This window comes from Pithys albifrons, chromosome 30, assembly GCF_047495875.1.
Source record: "Pithys albifrons albifrons isolate INPA30051 chromosome 30, PitAlb_v1, whole genome shotgun sequence".
In the NCBI taxonomy this organism is placed as follows: Eukaryota; Metazoa; Chordata; class Aves; order Passeriformes; family Thamnophilidae; genus Pithys; species Pithys albifrons.
Genome location: NC_092487.1, coordinates 536,114 through 553,240, shown reverse-complemented (window position 1 = coordinate 553,240; position 17,127 = coordinate 536,114). Strand labels below are relative to the sequence as shown.

The 17,127-nt window shown below is 39.3% G+C and overlaps 1 protein-coding gene across 1 annotated transcript; it reads right to left on the bottom strand.

Annotated features, from left to right (window-relative positions):
- Positions 1 to 4,593: 4,593 nt before the first annotated feature.
- On the bottom strand, positions 4,594 to 11,951 carry LOC139683923 (scale keratin-like). The gene is made up of 3 exons (XM_071579446.1): positions 11,889 to 11,951; positions 5,568 to 5,837; positions 4,594 to 5,470 (listed from the first exon to the last, which is right to left on the bottom strand). The coding sequence occupies exons 2-3, from the start codon at positions 5,821 to 5,823 to the stop codon at positions 5,427 to 5,429; spliced, it is 300 nt and encodes a 99-aa protein (XP_071435547.1). The 5' UTR covers positions 5,824 to 5,837; positions 11,889 to 11,951; the 3' UTR covers positions 4,594 to 5,426.
- Positions 11,952 to 17,127: the final 5,176 nt, after the last annotated feature.

Below are 17,127 nucleotides of genomic sequence, written 5' to 3'. Positions count from 1 at the left end.
AGGAGGAGGAGAAAGGAGAAGGAGAAAGGAGGAGAAAGGAGAAGGAGAAGGAGAAGGAGAAGGAGAAGGAGGAGGAGGAGGAGGAGGAGAAGGAGAAGGAGAAGGAGAAGAGAAGGAGAAGGAGAAGGAGGAGGAGGAGGAGGAGGAGGAGGAGAAGGAGAAGGAGAGAGGAAGAAGGAGAAGAGAAGGAGAAGGAGAAGGAGAAGGAGAGAGGAAGAAGGAGAAGAGAAGGAGAAGGAGAAGGAGAAGGAGAAGGAGAGAGGGAGAAGGAGAAGAGAAGGAGAAGGAGAAGGAGAAGGAGAAGGAGAGAGGGAGAAGGAGAAGGAGAGAGGAAGAAGGAGAAGAGAAGGAGAAGGAGAGAGGAAGAAGGAGAAGAGAAGTAGATGGAGGGGGAGAAAAGGAGAAGAGAAGGAGAGAGAAGGAGAAGGAGAAGGAGGAGAAGAAGGAGAAGGGGAAGGGAGAAGGAGAAGAAGAGGAGGAGAAGGAGGAGAAGGGGAGGAGAGGAGAAGGAGGAGAAGGGGAGGAGAGAAGAAGGAGGAGAAGGGGAGGAGAGAAGAAGGAGGAGAAGGGGAGGAGAAGAGAAGAAAGAGAAGGGGAGGAGAAGAGGAGAAGAGGAGGAGAAGAGGAGAGGAGAAGAAGAGAAGAGGAGAGGAGAAGAAGAGGAGAAGAGGGAGACAAAGAGGGAAGAGGTTTTGTGGAGACCTCAGAGCACCTTCCAGGACCTGAAGGGACTGCAGGGAAGCTGGAGAGGGGCTGATCATCAGGAACTGGAGTGACAGGACAAAGGGAATGGCTTCCCACAGCCAGAGGGAAAATTTAGGTTGGATATTGGGAAGGAATTGTTCCCTGGGAGGTTGGGCAGGCCCTGGCACAGGTTGGGCAGAGAAGCTGTGGCTGCCCCATCCCTGGAAGTGTCCAAGGCCAGGCTGGAGCAGCCTGGAGAGTGGAAGGTGTCCCTGCCCATGGCAGGAGGTGGAATGGGATGATCTTTAAGGTCCCTCCCAATCCAACCCATGCCATGACTCCACGGTGGTGGCACCTGCTACCTTGGATTGCCCCTCTGAGCCCTGCAGGACACACGTCCATGGGGCTGTCAAAGACCACTGACCTTCCAAACAGCCAAACATCTCCTCTTCATGCCCAAGGCAAGCTCAGCCTGATGATCCCAGATGGCCAAGGGCAAGAAGATGTTTGGCTTGGGGTTAAAACAGCACTGGGGGGTGGGAAGATGTGAGAGATGATTCATTTAAACTTTAGGAAAGCTCCTGATGGCCAAAAAAACCCAACCAAGTGATGATCTCATGTGAAAAGACACCTCACTGGTGTGTTTGTGAAGGGCAGGGGTTGCTCAACCCCTGGATGTCCAAATCCAGAGGCAGAGACTCAGTTTTGCAAGACCTGAGTACAACAATAATGAATATTCATGAGGCATTCCCAGAACTCTGATGGTGCTCAAAGGATCCTGAAGGATCCAAAGCTGCCATTGGGGGCAGGAAAAAGCAGCTGCAAGATTGAATTTGTGTGGATTTGAAGCACTCCAGTGGAGAGAAACAAAGTCCTGGGGGATGAGGAAGGATGTTGGAAATGCTTCTCCTGGGAAATTACAGTGAACACCTTAATTCTCAGGTTAATAACTAATTAATTTCAGCCATCACTGTATGTTGACCCATTTTATTTAGGTCTTTTCTATACATTATTGAGCTGCACGTTCCCACCTGGCAGATCCTTCTTGCACAAGTTGTCCCACAGTGGTGACAACACCCAAGTCCTGCCTGGACGTGGTTGATCAATTATTTTTGCCCTATTTTTAGGGAATGGCCTTGTGGGTTGGCTGAGAAATTCATTCCAGTTCTTGAACTAATTAAGAAAATCTGCATCTCTGGGCTGGGCACTGGGGAAGGAACCTCAAGTGTGTCGAGTTCTCATGGCCAGAGAGACACTGAGGGGCTGGAGGAGCAGGAGGAGGGTCTGGAGAACTCCTGGGGGAGCTGGGGGGGGCTCAGCCTGGAGAAAAGGAGGCTCAGGGGGGACCTTCTGGCTCTGCAATCCCTGAGGGATCCAGGGGAAGGGTGGGATCTTCTGCCAGGGAAGAGGGACAGGCCAAGGGCAAGGGTGGGATCTTCTGCCAGGGAAGAGGGACAGGCCAAGGGCAAGGGTGGGATCTTCTCCCAGGGGGGACCTTCTGGCTCTCTGCAACTCCCTGATAGATCCAAATGGGTTTGGTGAGCAGGAGCTCCCCAGGGATGGACCTGAAGGGGAGGAGAGACCCAGGAGGGTTCCCATGGTGTGGAAAGGGGAAAGAAAACCAAAGAGGAAAGATGAGAGTCTTGTGGTGGGTGTTTATTGTCCAAGAGAGACACTGAGGGGCTGGAGCTTGTCCAAGGATGAGAACGGGGCTGGAGCAGCAAGAGGAGGGTCTGGAGAACTCCTGAGGGAGCTGGGGGGGCTCAGGCTGGAGAAAAGGAGGCTCAGGGGGGACCTTCTGGCTCTGCAATCCCTGAGGGATCCAGGGGAAGGGTGGGATCTTCTGCCAGGGAAGAGGGACAGGCCAAGGGCAAGGGTGGGATCTTCTGCCAGGGAACAGGGACAGGCCAAGGGCAAGGGTGGGATCTTCTGCCAGGTGGGACCTTCTGGCTCTCTGAACTCCCTGATGGATCCAAAGGGGTTTGGTGAGCAGGAGCTCCCCAGGGATGGACATGAAGGGGAGGAGAGACCCAGGAGGGTTCACATGGTGTGGAAAGAGGAAAGAAAACCAAAGAGGAAGGATGAGAGTCTTGTGGTGGGTGTTGTTTATTGTCCAAGAGAGACACTGAGGGGCTGGAGGTTGGCCAAGGATGAGAACGGGGCTGGAGCAGCAGGAGGAGGGTCTGGAGAACTCCTGAGGGAGCTGGGGGGGCTCAGGGTGGAGAAAAGGAGGCTCAGGGGGGACCTTCTGGCTCTGCAATCCCTGAGGGATCCAGGGGAAGGGTGGGATCTTCTGCCAGGGAAGAAGGACAGGCCAAGGGCAAGGGTGGGATCTTCTGCCAGGGAACAGGGACAGGCCAAGGGTAAGGGTGGGATCTTGTGCCAGGGAACAGGGACAGGCCAAGGGCAAAGGGCCTCAGGCTGTGCCAGGGGAGGGGCAGGTGGGACATGAGGAGGAATTTCTTTGTGGAAAGGGTGGGGAGGCCTTGGAAGGGGCTGCCCAGGGAGGGGGTGGAGTCCCCACCTGTGGAGGTGTCCAAGGAACTGTACATGGCACTGAGTGACAAGGTGGGGATGGGACATGGGGTGGATTCTGTGACTTTGGAGGCCTTTCCACCCTCAGGTGATTCTGGGATTGTTGTAAAACACTGAGCAGAGCAGTAAAACCAGAAATTTAATTTTCACACTCCAAATTAGCTGCTCTTACATAACATTTGGCTCTTGGAGGGATTTTCCAGCCTAAATCCATCCTTGTGGCTGCCCCAGCCCTGGAGGTGTCCAAGGAACTCCTGGACATGGCACTGAGTGACAGGGTGGGGATGGGACACAGGGTGGACTTGGTGACCTTTTCCAGCCTAAATCCATCCTTGTGGCTGCCCCATCCCTGGAGGTGTCCAAGGAACTCCTGGACATGACACTGAGTGACAAGATGGGGATGGGACACAGGGTGGACTCAGTGACCTTGAAGAGCTTTTCCAGCCTAAATCCCCCACCCCTGGATGTGTCCAAGGAACACCTGGATGTGGCACTGAGTGACAAGGTGGGGATGGGACACAGGGTGGACTCGGTGACCTTGGAGGGCTTTTCCAGCCTAAATCCATCCTTGTGGCTGCCCCATCCCTGGAGGTGTCCAAGGAACTCCTGGATGTGGCACTGAGTGACAAGATGGGGATGGGGCACAGGGTGGACTCCATGACCTTGGAGGGCTTTTCCAGCCTAAATCCCCCACCCCTGGAGGTGTCCAAGGAACACCCGGATGTGACACTGAGTGACAAGGTGGGGATGGGACACAGGGTGGACTCCATGACCTTGGAGGGCTTTTCCTACCTCAAAGATTATGGGATTTCTGGGGGATTTTTGCTCCTGACAGGCTGGGAAGGAGCATGGAGGAGGTTTCATGTTACTGCAGCCAAAATTTCATGTGGAACATTCCAGAAAGGGGCTGGCACTGCCCTGTGCAGGGCACAGCTCTCCAGGGGCAGCAGCACCTTCATTTCCACATCCAAAGGCAGATGAGATGAATCCTTAACAAATCTTATCAATATTATGTGGGAAGTGGGTGGGGAACCTGAGGAAAAAGCCACAAAGCTGCTCAGTGGGACCCCCAAGGGCCCAAAAATAAAGTGTAGGGAAAAAATAGTTCATCAGGAACTGCAGTGACAGGACAAGGGGAAGAGGATTCAAACTGAAATAAAGGAAATTTAGGTGGAATATTGGGAAGAAATTCCTCCATGGGAGGGTGGTGAGACTCTGACATGGGTTATTCCAGGGGTGCCCCATCCCTGGAAGTGTCAGGTTGGAACAACCTGGGATAGTTGAAGGTGTCAGGGGGTGGAATGGGATGAGCTTTGGAGTCTTTTCCAACCCCACCCCACTCTGATATTCTAAAAAAGGCAAACCCAAAAGTGCTGCTGCAATGAAAGTGTTTAATGGGCACGAGAAGCTGCAAATACACACGAGCAGAACTGGCTGGAAATAATTCCAGGACTTCAGGAGGGTCTACAGTGAATCTCCAAGTCCAGGATTTTGCTTGGATTGCTCTTCTTTGATCAGAAGGATTTGGCAAAGAAATCTGCAATTACATTTGCTTGATTTTTTTAATTGGGTTTTTATGCCCTGGCTTTGCATCAAATGAGCTACAGGCAGAGAAAGAAGCTGGGAGAGTTTTACATTGTGGGGCTAAGCAGAAATAAAGCAGAAAAAAGACTTACAAGTCCTTAATTTTATGAGATGCCAAGCAGAGCTGATCTATTTTTATGCTTTGTTTGTCTGGTTTTTTTAATGCTGGTCCAGCAAAATTTAGGAATGAATGTGAAATTTAGAAAAAAAATTTCCTTTTGGGGGGGGGGCCCAAGATTTTAATTTCTAACCTTTTGATGCTTTTTATCCTTTTTGATTTTGAGAGAAATGGATAATAGAACGTCAATGTTGGCATAAAAACGGATTTATTGACACCACCATATTTTTAGCAAACCAAAAAACAAAAATAATACTTCTGAAAATCTGGTTTCTTGGCAAAATAAATTCTGGGAGGGGGGGGGGGTTATTTCATCCTAATTTTGGAATCAGGTCAATAAGTGGGATTTTTCAGTGTCTTGGAGTTTGGGAATTTTAGTCCTCAGGCAGGTCTAGGGGGGAGGTTTCCTGACTCCACTGGGAACCTCAGGAATTCAGCACTTCTCTAATCCTTTAATCCATAAACTTAGTCGGGGTCTTAAAGTGTTCAGTCCTGCTTTTTCAGTCTATCCACAGATATCCAGGGTGGGTTTAGGTTGGCCTGCAAGGTCTATAATAACAAAACAAGTTGGGTAAGTGAGGGGGGAAAGGATTCAAGTTCCTTTTATCATAAAAAGACTTCAAAGCTGCCCCAGCACCCAACATACCCCCGAAACCCAAAGGTGCCCGGGCACCCAGGAGGCTGTTGAAGTCCAGCAGGGCGGTGGATCCCACGATGGTTTGCTGGGGGAAGGTGGTGAGGATGGGCCCGGGGTAGATGAGGCAGTAGGGGGGTCTGTCGGGCTCCACGATGTCCACCACGGTGTCCGGGCAGCGCAACACGCAGCGCTCGTTGGAGGTGATGGCAAAGGGCTCGGGGCACAGCACGCCCAGGGCAGGGCGGCACTCGTGGAATGGAGACATGGGCACTGCCAGGCCTGCGAGGCACAGAGGGGCACAGGGGTTGGTGGGGGTGATTGGGTGGGGAGGGGGAAGGGATGGGGAGGGTGGGGAGGGGGAAAGGGGGGGGGGAGTTATAGAGGGGAAATGGGGGGTTGTAGAGGGGAAATGGGGAGTTATAGAGGGGGAATGGGGTTATAAAGGAGGACTGGGGAGTTATAGAGGGGAAATGGGGTTATAAAGGGGGCAAGTGGGGTTGTAAAGGGGGAATGGGGTTATAAAGGGGGAATGGGGAGTTATAGAGGGGGAATGGGGAGTTATAGAGGGGAAATGGGGAGTCATAGAGGGGGGAAAGGGAGTTGTAGAGGGGGAATGGGGAGTTATGGAGGGGGAATTGGGTAGTTACAGAGAGAAAATGGGGTTATAAAGGGGGAATGGGGAGTCATAGAGGGGAAATGGGGAGTTATAGAGGGGGAATGGGGAGTCATAGAGGGGGGAAAGGGAGTTGTAGAGGGGGAATGGGGAGTTATGGAGGGAGAATGGGGAGTTATAGAGGGGAAATGGGGTTATAAAGGGGGCAAGTGGGGTTGTAAAGGGGGAATGGGGAGTTATAGAGGGGGAATGGGGAGTTATAGAGGGGAAATGGGGAGTTGTAAAGGGGAAATGGGGTTATAAAGGGGGAATGGGGAGTTATAGAGGGGAAATGGGGTTATAAAGGGGGCAAGTGGGGTTGTAAAGGGGGAATGGGGAGTTATAGAGGGGGAATGGGGAGTTGTAAAGGGGAAATGGGGCTATAAAGGGGGAATGGGGAGTTATAGAGAGGGATGGGGGGTTATAGAGGGGAAATGGGGAGTTATAGAGTGGGAATGGGGCAATAAAGGGGAAATGGGGTTATAAAGGGGGAATGGGGAGTTAGAGAGAGAAAATGGGGTTATAAAGGGGGAATGGGGTTATAAAGGGGGAATGGGGAATTATAAAGGGGGAATGGGGAGTTACAGAGGGGAAATGGGGCTATAATGGGGGAAATGGGGTTATAAATGGGGAATTGGGGTTATAAAGGGGGAATTGGGGTTATAAAGGGGGAATTGGGGTTATAAAGGGGGAATTGGGAGCTATAAAGGGGGAATTGGGGTTATAAAGGGGGAATTGGGGTTATAAAGGGGGAATTGGGAGCTATAAAGGGGGAATGGGAGCTATAAAGGGGGAATTGGGAGCTATAAAGGGGGAATTGGGAGCTATAAAGGGGGAATTGGGAGCTATAAAGGGGGAATTGGGAGCTATAAAGGGGGAATTGGGAGCTATAAAGGGGGAAATGGGAGTTATAGAGGGGAAATGGGGTTATAAAGGGGAAAATGGGGCTATAAAGGGGGAATTGGGAGCTATAAAGGGGGAATTGGGAGCTATAAAGGGGAAATTGGGAGCTATAAAGGGGGAATTGCAAAGGGGAATAGGGGAGTTACAAAGGCCAAATTTGGGAGTTCTCAGGGGGAAATGTGGGAATTATAAAGGGTAAATGGGGAATTGCAAAGGGCAAAGGGGGGAATCACGAAGGGCAAACGTGGGAACTCCAAAACACAAATAGTTGAGGTAAGAATTAAGTTCTTCCAGTTTAGTTTCCCAACCAGTAACTCCCCTCCTTCCCAAGAAACCCTTTTTAAACTTCATTTCTAGCCCACCACTGACTCCACCCCAAAAATCTCTCGTCCTGCTGCTCCTCTTCTCCCTTTCCCAGGAATTTCCAGCCTGGCACAACTCCCAACTCAGCTCAGTATTTTAAAAATTTGATTTTAATCCTCACTACTCTGGAGGATGAGGGAGAAGCTTTTGACCTCCTCTCACCTGGCTGGAATTGGAACACAAAGATCCAGGGCTGGAGACCCACCCAAGCTTTTATTGGGCTCATTAAAGATCATCTGAATATTTGAAATCACTTTAAAATTGAACCTGGCATGGAAGGCAGATGGTTCTGGGCACTGTTTAATTACTGATTATCAGGCTCTCCTTGCCCTGGATTGTGCCCACACTAATTGGGGGAGGAAAACAGGGAGGGAGAGGGGGGAATTTTCTGGATTTTATTTTGGGGAAAGGGATGGGGAAGGAATTAAGGGTGGGCTTGGGGTGAATTCTTGGATAAATCCCTACATTTATCTCAGGAAAAATATTTGGAAGGAATTAAGGGAGACCTTGGGATTATTTCCTTAATAAATCCCTACATTTATCCCAGGAAAAATATTTGGAAGGAATTAAGGGTGGCCTTGGGATTATTTCCTTATTAAATCCCTACATTTATCCCAGGAAAATGATTTGGGAGGAATTAAGGGTGGGCTTGGGGTGATTTCTTGAATAAATCCCTACATTTATCCCAGGAAAATGATTTGGAAGGAATTGAGGGTGGCCTTGGGATTATTTCTTGAATAAATCTCTACATTTATCCCAGGAAAATGATTTGGAAGGAATTAAAGGTGGATTTGGGGTGAATTCTTGGATAAATCCCTACGTTTATCCCAGGAAAAATATTTGGAAGGAATTAAGGGTGGGCTTGGGATTATTTCCTTTATAAATCCCTACATTTATCCCAGGAAAAATATTTGGAAAAAATTAATTGCTGGGAAAGGGTGACCTTGGGATTATTTCCTTAATAAATCCCTACATTTATCCCAGGAAAAATATTTGGAAGGAATTGAGGGTGGCCTTGGATTATTTCTTGAATAAATCTCTACATTTATCCCAGGAAAATGATTTGGAAGGAATTAAGGGAGACCTTGGGATTATTTCCTTAATAAATCCCTACATTTATCCCAGGAAAAATATTTGGAAGGAATTAAGGGAGGCCTTGGGATTATTTCCTTAACAAATCCCTACATTTATCCCAGGAAAATGATGTGGAAAAAATTAAGGGAGACCTTGGGATTATTTCCTTAATAAATCCCTACATTTATCCCAGGAAAATGATGGGGAAGGAATTAAGGGTGGCCTTGGGATGATTTCCTTAATAAATCCCTACATTTATCCCAGGAAAAATATTTGGAAGGAATTAAGGGTGGCCTTGGGATTATTTCCTTAATAAATCCCTACATTTATCCCAGGAAAATGATTTGGAAGGAATTAAGGGAGGCCTTGGGATTATTTCCTTATTAAATCCCTACATTTATCCCAGGAAAATGATTTGGGAGGAATTAAGGGTGGGCTTGGGGTGAATTCTTGGATAAATCCCTACATTTATCCCAGGAAAAATATTTGGAAGGAATTAAGGGAGGCCTTGGGATTATTTCCTTAATAAATCCCTACATTTATCCCAGGAAAAATATTTGGAAGGAATTAAGGGTGGACTTGGGGTGATTTCTTGAATAAATCCCTACATTTATCCCAGGAAAAATATTTGGAAGGAATTAAGGGTGGCCTTGGGATTATTTCCATAATAAATCCCTACATTTATCCCAGGAAAATGATGTGGAAAAAATTAAGGGTGGCCTTGGGATTATTTCCTTAATAAATCCCTACATTTATCCCAGGAAAATGATGTGGAAGGAATTAAGGGAGGCCTTGGGATTATTTCCTTAATAAATCCCTACATTTATCCCAGGAAAATGATGTGGAAAAAATTAATTGCTGGGAAAGGGTGGCCTTGGGATTATTTCCTTAACAAATCCCTACATTTATCCCAGGAAAATGATTTGGAAGAAATTAAGGGTGGGCTTGGGGTGAATTCTTGGATAAATCCCTACATTTATCCCAGGAAAAATATTTGGAAGGAATTAAAGGTGGACTTGGGGTGATTTCCTTAATAAATCCCTACATTTATCCCAGGAAAATGATGTGGAAAAAATTAATTGCTGGGAAAGGGTGACCTTGGGATTATTTCCTTAATAAATCCCTATTTTTTTTTCCCCAGGACTCTTTGGGAAAAAAAATAATCCAGGAGGAATTTTTGTCTCTATCTAAATATCCCTTTTTAACCTTCTCCCATTGTTGGGGCTTCACCTTCAGGTTTTTCTCAGTTGATTGAAGTCAAATTAACTTTGAATTCAAGGAAAAAACGGAATATTTTTTCAGCTAAAAAGTTGGGTCTGGAATGGCTGATTTGGGGTTTGGAGAAAAGAAGTTTGGTCAGAAATTGGTTTAAAAATAAAGATCTTGGAGTGGTCCAAGAAAGAGAAAAATATTGTCAAAATTCATCCCAGGATTTATGAAAAGAGGTGAAAAAGGAGCATTTGGGTGATTCTTTTAGATTTGGAATAAATTAAATTAAATTGAATTGAATTGAATTGAATTGAATTGAATTAAATTAAATTGAATTAAATTGAATTAAATTAAATTGAATTAAATTAAATTGAATTAAATTAAATTGAAATAAATTGAATTGAATTAAATTAAATTGAATTAAATTAAATTGAATTAAATTAAATTAAATTAAAGTAAAGTAAAGTAAAGTAATTTAAATTAATAAAGTAAAATAAAATAAATTGAAACTAAACTAAATAAAAGCTAAAATAAAAGAAATAAAATAAAATAAAATAAAGTAAAATGAAATAATAAAAACTAAACTAAAATGAAGAAAAATAAAATAAAATAAGGTAAAAGGAAGTAAAATAAAGTAAAATAATAAAAATAAAGTAAAATAAAGTGAAATAAAATAATAAAAATAAAGTAAAATAAAGTGAAATAAAATAATTAAAATAAAATAAAATAAAAAATAAAAAATAAAATAAAATAAAATAAAGTAAAATAAAATAATAAAAAATAAAACAAAATAAAATAAAATAAAAAATAAAGTAAAATAAAAATAAAATAAAATAAAATAATAAAAAATAAATAAAATAAAATAACATAAAAAATAAAGTAAAATAAAATAAAGTAAAATAAAATAAAATAAAATAAAATAAAAGCAGCTAAAATACACTGGTTAAAATATTTATAAATATTAAATCACTAAATAACCCCAGCAGTAAAGTGGCTTTTTAGTAAGAAAAAACAAACCAAAACAAAATTCTGTGTAGGATTTGGGAAATATTTAGGACAAGATAAAAGACCTTCTGGAGGAGCCTCTGGGTGAGACTGAAATGTAAAATTAATTTATTAAATGGAGGAGCCTCTTTGAGAACAGCTGAGACTGAAAAGAAAAATTAATTTATTAAATGGTAATTTCTTGAATGGAAAGGAGCCTTTGGAATATGAAAGGAGCAAATTATTGGGACTCTTTGGGATTCTGAGGGAGTTTTTGATTGAATGAGTTTCTGTCCTGAACTTCACCAGCTTCAAACTTAAATTGCCTCGAAAGGTGAAGGATGAGGGGAAAGGACACATTAGAGAAAAAAAAAAAAAAGAAAAAAAAAAGGAAAAAAAAAGGAAAAATGATGAAAAAAAAGAGGAAAAAAGAGGAAAAAAAAGAAAAAAGAAAAAAGAAAAAAGAAAAAAAGAAAAAAGAAAAAAGAAAAAAAGAAAAAAAAGAAAAAAGAAAAAAAGAAAAAAGAAAAAAGAAAAATAAGAAAAAATGAGGAAAAAAAGAGGGAAAAAAGTGGAAAAAAAGAGGGAAAAAAAGAAAAAAGAAAAAAAGAAAAAAGAAAAAAGAAAAAAGAAAAAAGAAAAAATGAGGAAAAAAAAGAGGAAAAAAGAGAAAAAAAGAGGAAAAAATGAGGAAAAAAGAGGAAAAAAGAGGAAAAAAAGAGGAAAAAAGAGGAAAAAAAGAGGAAAAAAAGAGGAAAAAAGAGGAAAAAAGAGGAAAAAAGAGGAAAAAAAGAGGAAAAAAAGAGGAAAAGAAAAAAGAGGAAAAAAAGAGAAAAAAGAGAAAAAAAAGAAAAAAGAAAAAATAAGAAAAAAATAGGAAAAAAAGAAGAAAGAAAAAAGAAGAAAGAAAAGAGGAAAAAAGGAAAAGGGGGAAAAAAGAAAAATAAGAAAATGAAAAGAAAAAAGAAAAAAGAAGAAAAAATAAAAAAAGAAAAGAAAAGAAAAAAGAAATAAAGAAAAAAGAAAAAAAAAACCCCTTGCTCTGCCACTTCACCTCTTATTGGAGCCAACAATTGATTGAAAAAGGCACTAATTGAGCCAACGATTGACTGAAAAAGGCAATAATTGAGTCAAAAGTGACTTACCAGGATCAGCAGGGAGAAGAGGCAAAGAAAAGCGACCAGGAGGGTTGGAGGGAGCCGGGGCCTTTTATACTCTTAGTCAAATGGCCTGGAGGATGTGACACCCTCTTTGCATGAACTCTTAATTAGTTGCAAAACCAACTTTGCTGCCTGCATAACTTCTGGCAGTAATGAAACTGTTTTGCTCCCTGTTTGTTCCCTCCCGGAGCTTCCCGGAGTGTTCTCAGTCCCTGTCGGAGTCACTTGGGTCGTTCCCTGAGTCCAAAAAACAAAAAAAAAACCCAAAAAAAAATAGAATTTGAGGCGCTTCAAGAAACCCCATTTCGGTTATTGGGAGGGTTTGGTTGAAAGTTGTTTGATTTGCAGGAGGTGGTTTTGGGTTTGCCACTCTCAGTTCGGGCTGTGAAAGGGATTTAAGGGAATAAAAAGAGCGTTTTTGCTTCCTCTGAGCGAGGAGGGTGTGACAGAGGGACTCGTGTCGTGGCCCCAGATTTAAATTTAGAATCAGATTGAAATGAAGGGCACCTTTAATGCATCAAATCCAACAGTTTCTGATTTATCAGCTGGCAAAACACGGGACTGTTCTGCCCAAACCCTCCTGGTGGCTCCTTCCCAAATCCCTTCCCTTGGGATTCCTCATTTTCCTCTCCTTTATTAAAATTTTTCTGTCCTTTTGGTTTCCTCTTTAGGAAAGAATTTTTAATTCTGGCTCTGGGTCCTTCCTAAAAACGTTGCCCAAAGTGCCCACCCCCATTTTGCCTTTAAGGTTCTTGCACTGAACTCACAGCTCCAAAATATCCTTCCAGGTGAGTCCTCCTTTTCCTCTCCTTTATTATTATTTTCCTCTCCTTTATTATTATTTTTCTCTTATTATTATTTTTCTCTCCTTTTGTTTTATTTTTTCTCCCATGTTGATTTCCCTCTTTCCAAAAACATTTTTAAACCCACCAAAAATCTTGCTCAAAGTGCCCACCCCCATTTTTGTCTTCAGGAATTTTATATTAAACTCCTATTTCCAAATGTTTTTCCAGGTGAATCCTGATTTTCCTCTCCTTTATTATTATTGTTATTATTTTTTATTATTTTTATTTTTATTATTAATATTAATAATAATTTTATTATTTTATTTTATTTATTTTTATTTTATTTTATTTTATTTTATTTATTTTTATTTTATTTTATTTTATTTATTTTTATTTTATTTTATTTTATTTTATTTTATTTATTTTTATTTTATTTTCATTTTATTTCTTTTTATTTTCTTTTTATTTCATTTTCTTTTCTTTTCTTTTCTTTTCTTTTCTTTTCTTTTCTTTTCTTTTCTTTTCTCTTCTTTTCTTTTCTCTTCTTTTCTTTTCTCTTCTTTTCTTTTCTCTTCTTTTCTTTTCTTTTCTTCTTTCCTTTTCTCTTCTTTTCTTTTCTTTTCTCTTCTTTTCTTTTCTCTTCTTTTCTTTTCTCTTCTTTTCTTTTCTCTTCTTTTCTTTTCTCTTCTTTTCTTTTCTTTTCTTCTTTCCTTTCCTTTCCTTTCCTTTCCTTTCCTTTCCTTTCCTTTCCTTTCCTTTCCTTTCCTTTCCTTTCCTTTCCTTTCCTTTCCTTTCCTTTCCTTTCCTTTCCTTTCCTTTCCTTTCCTTTCCTTTCCTTTCCTTTCCTTTCCTTTCCTTTCCTTTCCTTTCCTTTCCTTTCCTTTCCTTTCCTTTTTTCTTTTTTTTTCTTTGCTCAAGAACTCAAGAAAAACTCAAGAAAAACTCGAGAAAAACCTCGAGAAAACCTCGAGAAAAATTCGAGGAAAATTCGAGGAAAATTCAAGGAAAACTCGAGAAAAAATTGATAAAAACTCAAGAAAAATTTGATAAAATCTCATGGAAAAAATCAAGAAAATCTCAAGAAATATTCAAGAAAAACTCAAGAGAAATTCAAGAAAACCTCAAGAAAATTTGAGAAAAACTCAAGAAAATCTCAAGAAAAACTCAAGAAAAAGTCAAGAAAAACTCAAGAAAAATTCAAGAAAAGCTCAAGAAAAATTCGAGAGAAACTCAAGAGAAATTCAAGAGGAACTCAAGAAAATTCGAGAAAAACTCAAGAAAAATTCAAGAAAAAAACTAAGAAAAATTCAAGAGTAACTTGAATTTGAGGAAAAACTCAAGAAAAACTTGAGAAAACTTCAAGAAAAACTCAAGAGAAATTCAAGAGAAACTCAAGAGAAATTCAAGAGAAACTCAAGAAGAATTCAAGAGAAACTCGAGAAAAACCTCAAGAAAAATCAAGAAAAATTCAAGAAAACTCAAGAAAAATTCAAGAAAAACTCAAGAAAAATTCAAGAAAATTTCAAGAAAACTTCAAGAAAATTCAAGAAAAACAAGAAAAACTCAAGAAAAACTCAAGAAAACTCAAGAAAAATTCAAGAGAAATTCAAGAGAAACTCAAGAAAAACTCAAGAGAAACTCAAGAAAATTCAAGAAAAATTCGAGAAAAACTGAAGAAAAATTGAAGCAAAATTGAAGAAAAACTCAAGAAAAACTCAAGAAAATTCAAGAAAAACTCAAGAAAACTCAAGAAAAACTCAAGAAAACTCAAGAAAAATTCAAGAAAATTCAAGAAAAACTCAAGAAAAACAAGGAAAACTCAAGAGAAACTCAAGTAACTCTTGGCCATTTTCATCATGACCAGGATTGACCCCAAAGGAGAAAGTTCTGCCTTTTTTCCCATCCCTCCCAACTCTTTCCAAAGAGTCCCTGGATGGGATTGAAGGTGGAGCTTGTGGAATTGTGGAATAATTTCTGTTCTCTGAAGGGCCAAGAAAAGGCCCCCCCGTTTTCCTCTTCCTGACTCAAAGGGAAGTCACAAATTGTTATTTTTTTTCCCTTTTTTTTTTCTTTTTTTTTTGTTTTTTTCATTCCTTTCCCTCCCAGTTTTTCACCAGGTTATAAAGGAGAATCTTATAAAAAAGGGAATGTTTTGCTGGGGTTGAGAGGGATAAAAGCACACCAGGAATTGCTCTGTCCTGATGAGGGTTTAATTGAACATAAATTGGAGGGGGGAATTTAAGGTAAAATCAGCGAATTGTTGGAGGAAAAGGGGGTGGGCACTTTGGGAATGTGGAAAAGGGTTTGGTAAAGAGGGAAATCAATATGGGAGAAAAAATAAAATGAAATAAAGTAAAATAAAATAAAGTAAAATAAAGTAAAATAAAATAAAGTAAAATAAAATAAAATAAAATAAAATAAAATAAAACAAAATAAAAGCAAATACAAATAAAATAAAATAAAATAAAATAAAACAAAATAAAAGCAAATACAAATAAAATAAAATAAAATAAAATAAAATAAAATAAAAGAAAAGCAAATAAAAATAAAATAAAATAAAATGAAGTAAAATAAAGAAATATAAAAGTAAAATTAAATAAAATGGAAAATAAAATAAAATAAAAGTACATTAAAAATGAAATAAAATAAAATAAAAGTAAAATAAAGTAAAATAAAATAAAATAAAATAAAATTAAATTAAATTAAATTAAAAAATAAAATAAAGTAAAATAAAGTAATATAAAAGTAAAATAAAAGAAAATGAAAAATAAAATAAAAGTACATTAAAAAATAAAATAAAGTAAAATAAAGAAAAGTAAAAGTAAAAAATAATAAAATAAAATAAAATAAAGTAAAATAAAATAAAAGTAAAATAAAATTAAACAAAGTAAAATAAAATAAAACAAAGTAAAATAAAATAAAAGTAAAATAAAATAAAACAAAGTAAAATAAAATAAAAATAAAATAAAATAAAACAAAGTAAAATAAAATAAAATAAAGAAAAGAAAAGATATGAAAGAAAAAACTAAAATAAATTAAAATAAAATAAAATAAAAAATAAAATAAAATTAATATTAATTAATAATAATAATAATAATAATAATAATAATAATAATAATAATAATAATAATAAAGAAAATCAGGATTCACCTGGAAAAACATTTGGAAATAGGAGTTTAATATAAAATTCCTAAAGGCAAAATGGGGGTGGGCACTTTGGGCAACACTTTTAGGAAGGACCCAGAGCCAGAATTAAAAATTCTTTCCTAAAGAGGAAACCAAAAGGACAGAAAAATTTTAATAAAGGAGAGGAAAATGAGGAATCCCAAGGGAAGGGATTTGGGAAGGAGCCACCAGGAGGGTTTGGGCAGAACAGTCCCGTGTTTTGCCAGGTGATAAATCAGAAACTGTTGGATTTGATGCATTAAAGGTGCCCTTAATTTAAATCTGATTCTAAATTTAAATCTGGGGCCACGACACGAGTCCCTCTGTCCCACCCTCCTCGCTCAGAGCTGGATCTGCAGGAATCCACCTCCAGTCCCTGATTCCCACCGCTGGTTTAGCCTCGGGACCCCTCTCAGGCTGCAGGTAATTAACGCCAGGAGGGAAAAACTCCCAGGGAATCATCAGAATAATTGGGAGCAAAGGAATCCTCCCTCCCACTTTGCAAGGCTCTCCCTGCTGGGAATGGAAATCTTGGGAAAGAGGGATGAGAATTCCTGCTGGTCTTTGCCAGGTCCGTCCTGAAACTTGGGGGGGGTTTAAGGCAGGAAAATTTAGGGTGGGATTAAATCGTTTGGGGTGTTTGGATTAATGAAGAAAAGTGACTCATTTGGGAGGATTTCCCTGCTCAGGATGGAAGAAATTTCATTTTTTTTTTTTTTATTGCTGGTTTTTTCAGGGCTCTCAAGGTGCCTCTTGGAGGGGCAAAGTTGCTGCTCTGGGGAAGAACAAAGGCTGAAATATTTCATTAAACTGAAATATTTTATTCAATTGAAGTATTTTATTCAAACGAAATAATTTATTAAATTGAAGTATTTTATTAAAGTGAAATATTTTCTTAAATTGAAGTATTTTATTGAACTGAAATATTTTATTAAATTGAAGTATTTTATTCAATTGAAATAATTTATTAAATGGAAGTAATTTATTGAACTGAAATATTTAATTAAATTGAAATATTTAATTAATATAAATATTTAATTAAATTGAAATATTTAATTAAATTGAAATATTTAATTAAATTGAACTATTTTATTAAATTGAACTATTTCATTAAATTGAAATATTTTATTAAACTGAAATATTTTATTAAATTGAACTATTTTATTAAATTCAAGTATTTTATTAAATTAAAATGTTTCATTAAACTGAAATATTTTATTAAATTGAAACATTTCATTAAATTGAAATATTTTATTAAATTGAAATATTTTATT

Bases quoted from the DNA above. Each gene is read 5' to 3' on its own strand.
- LOC139683923 (XM_071579446.1), bottom strand. From the start codon at position 5,823: ATGTCTCCATTCCACGAGTGCCGCCCTGCCCTGGGCGTGCTGTGCCCC. The intron at 5,471-5,567 runs GTATGTTGGGTG...TTGTTATTATAG, and splicing joins GGCACCTTTGGGTTTCGGGG to ACCTTGCAGGCCAACCTAAA.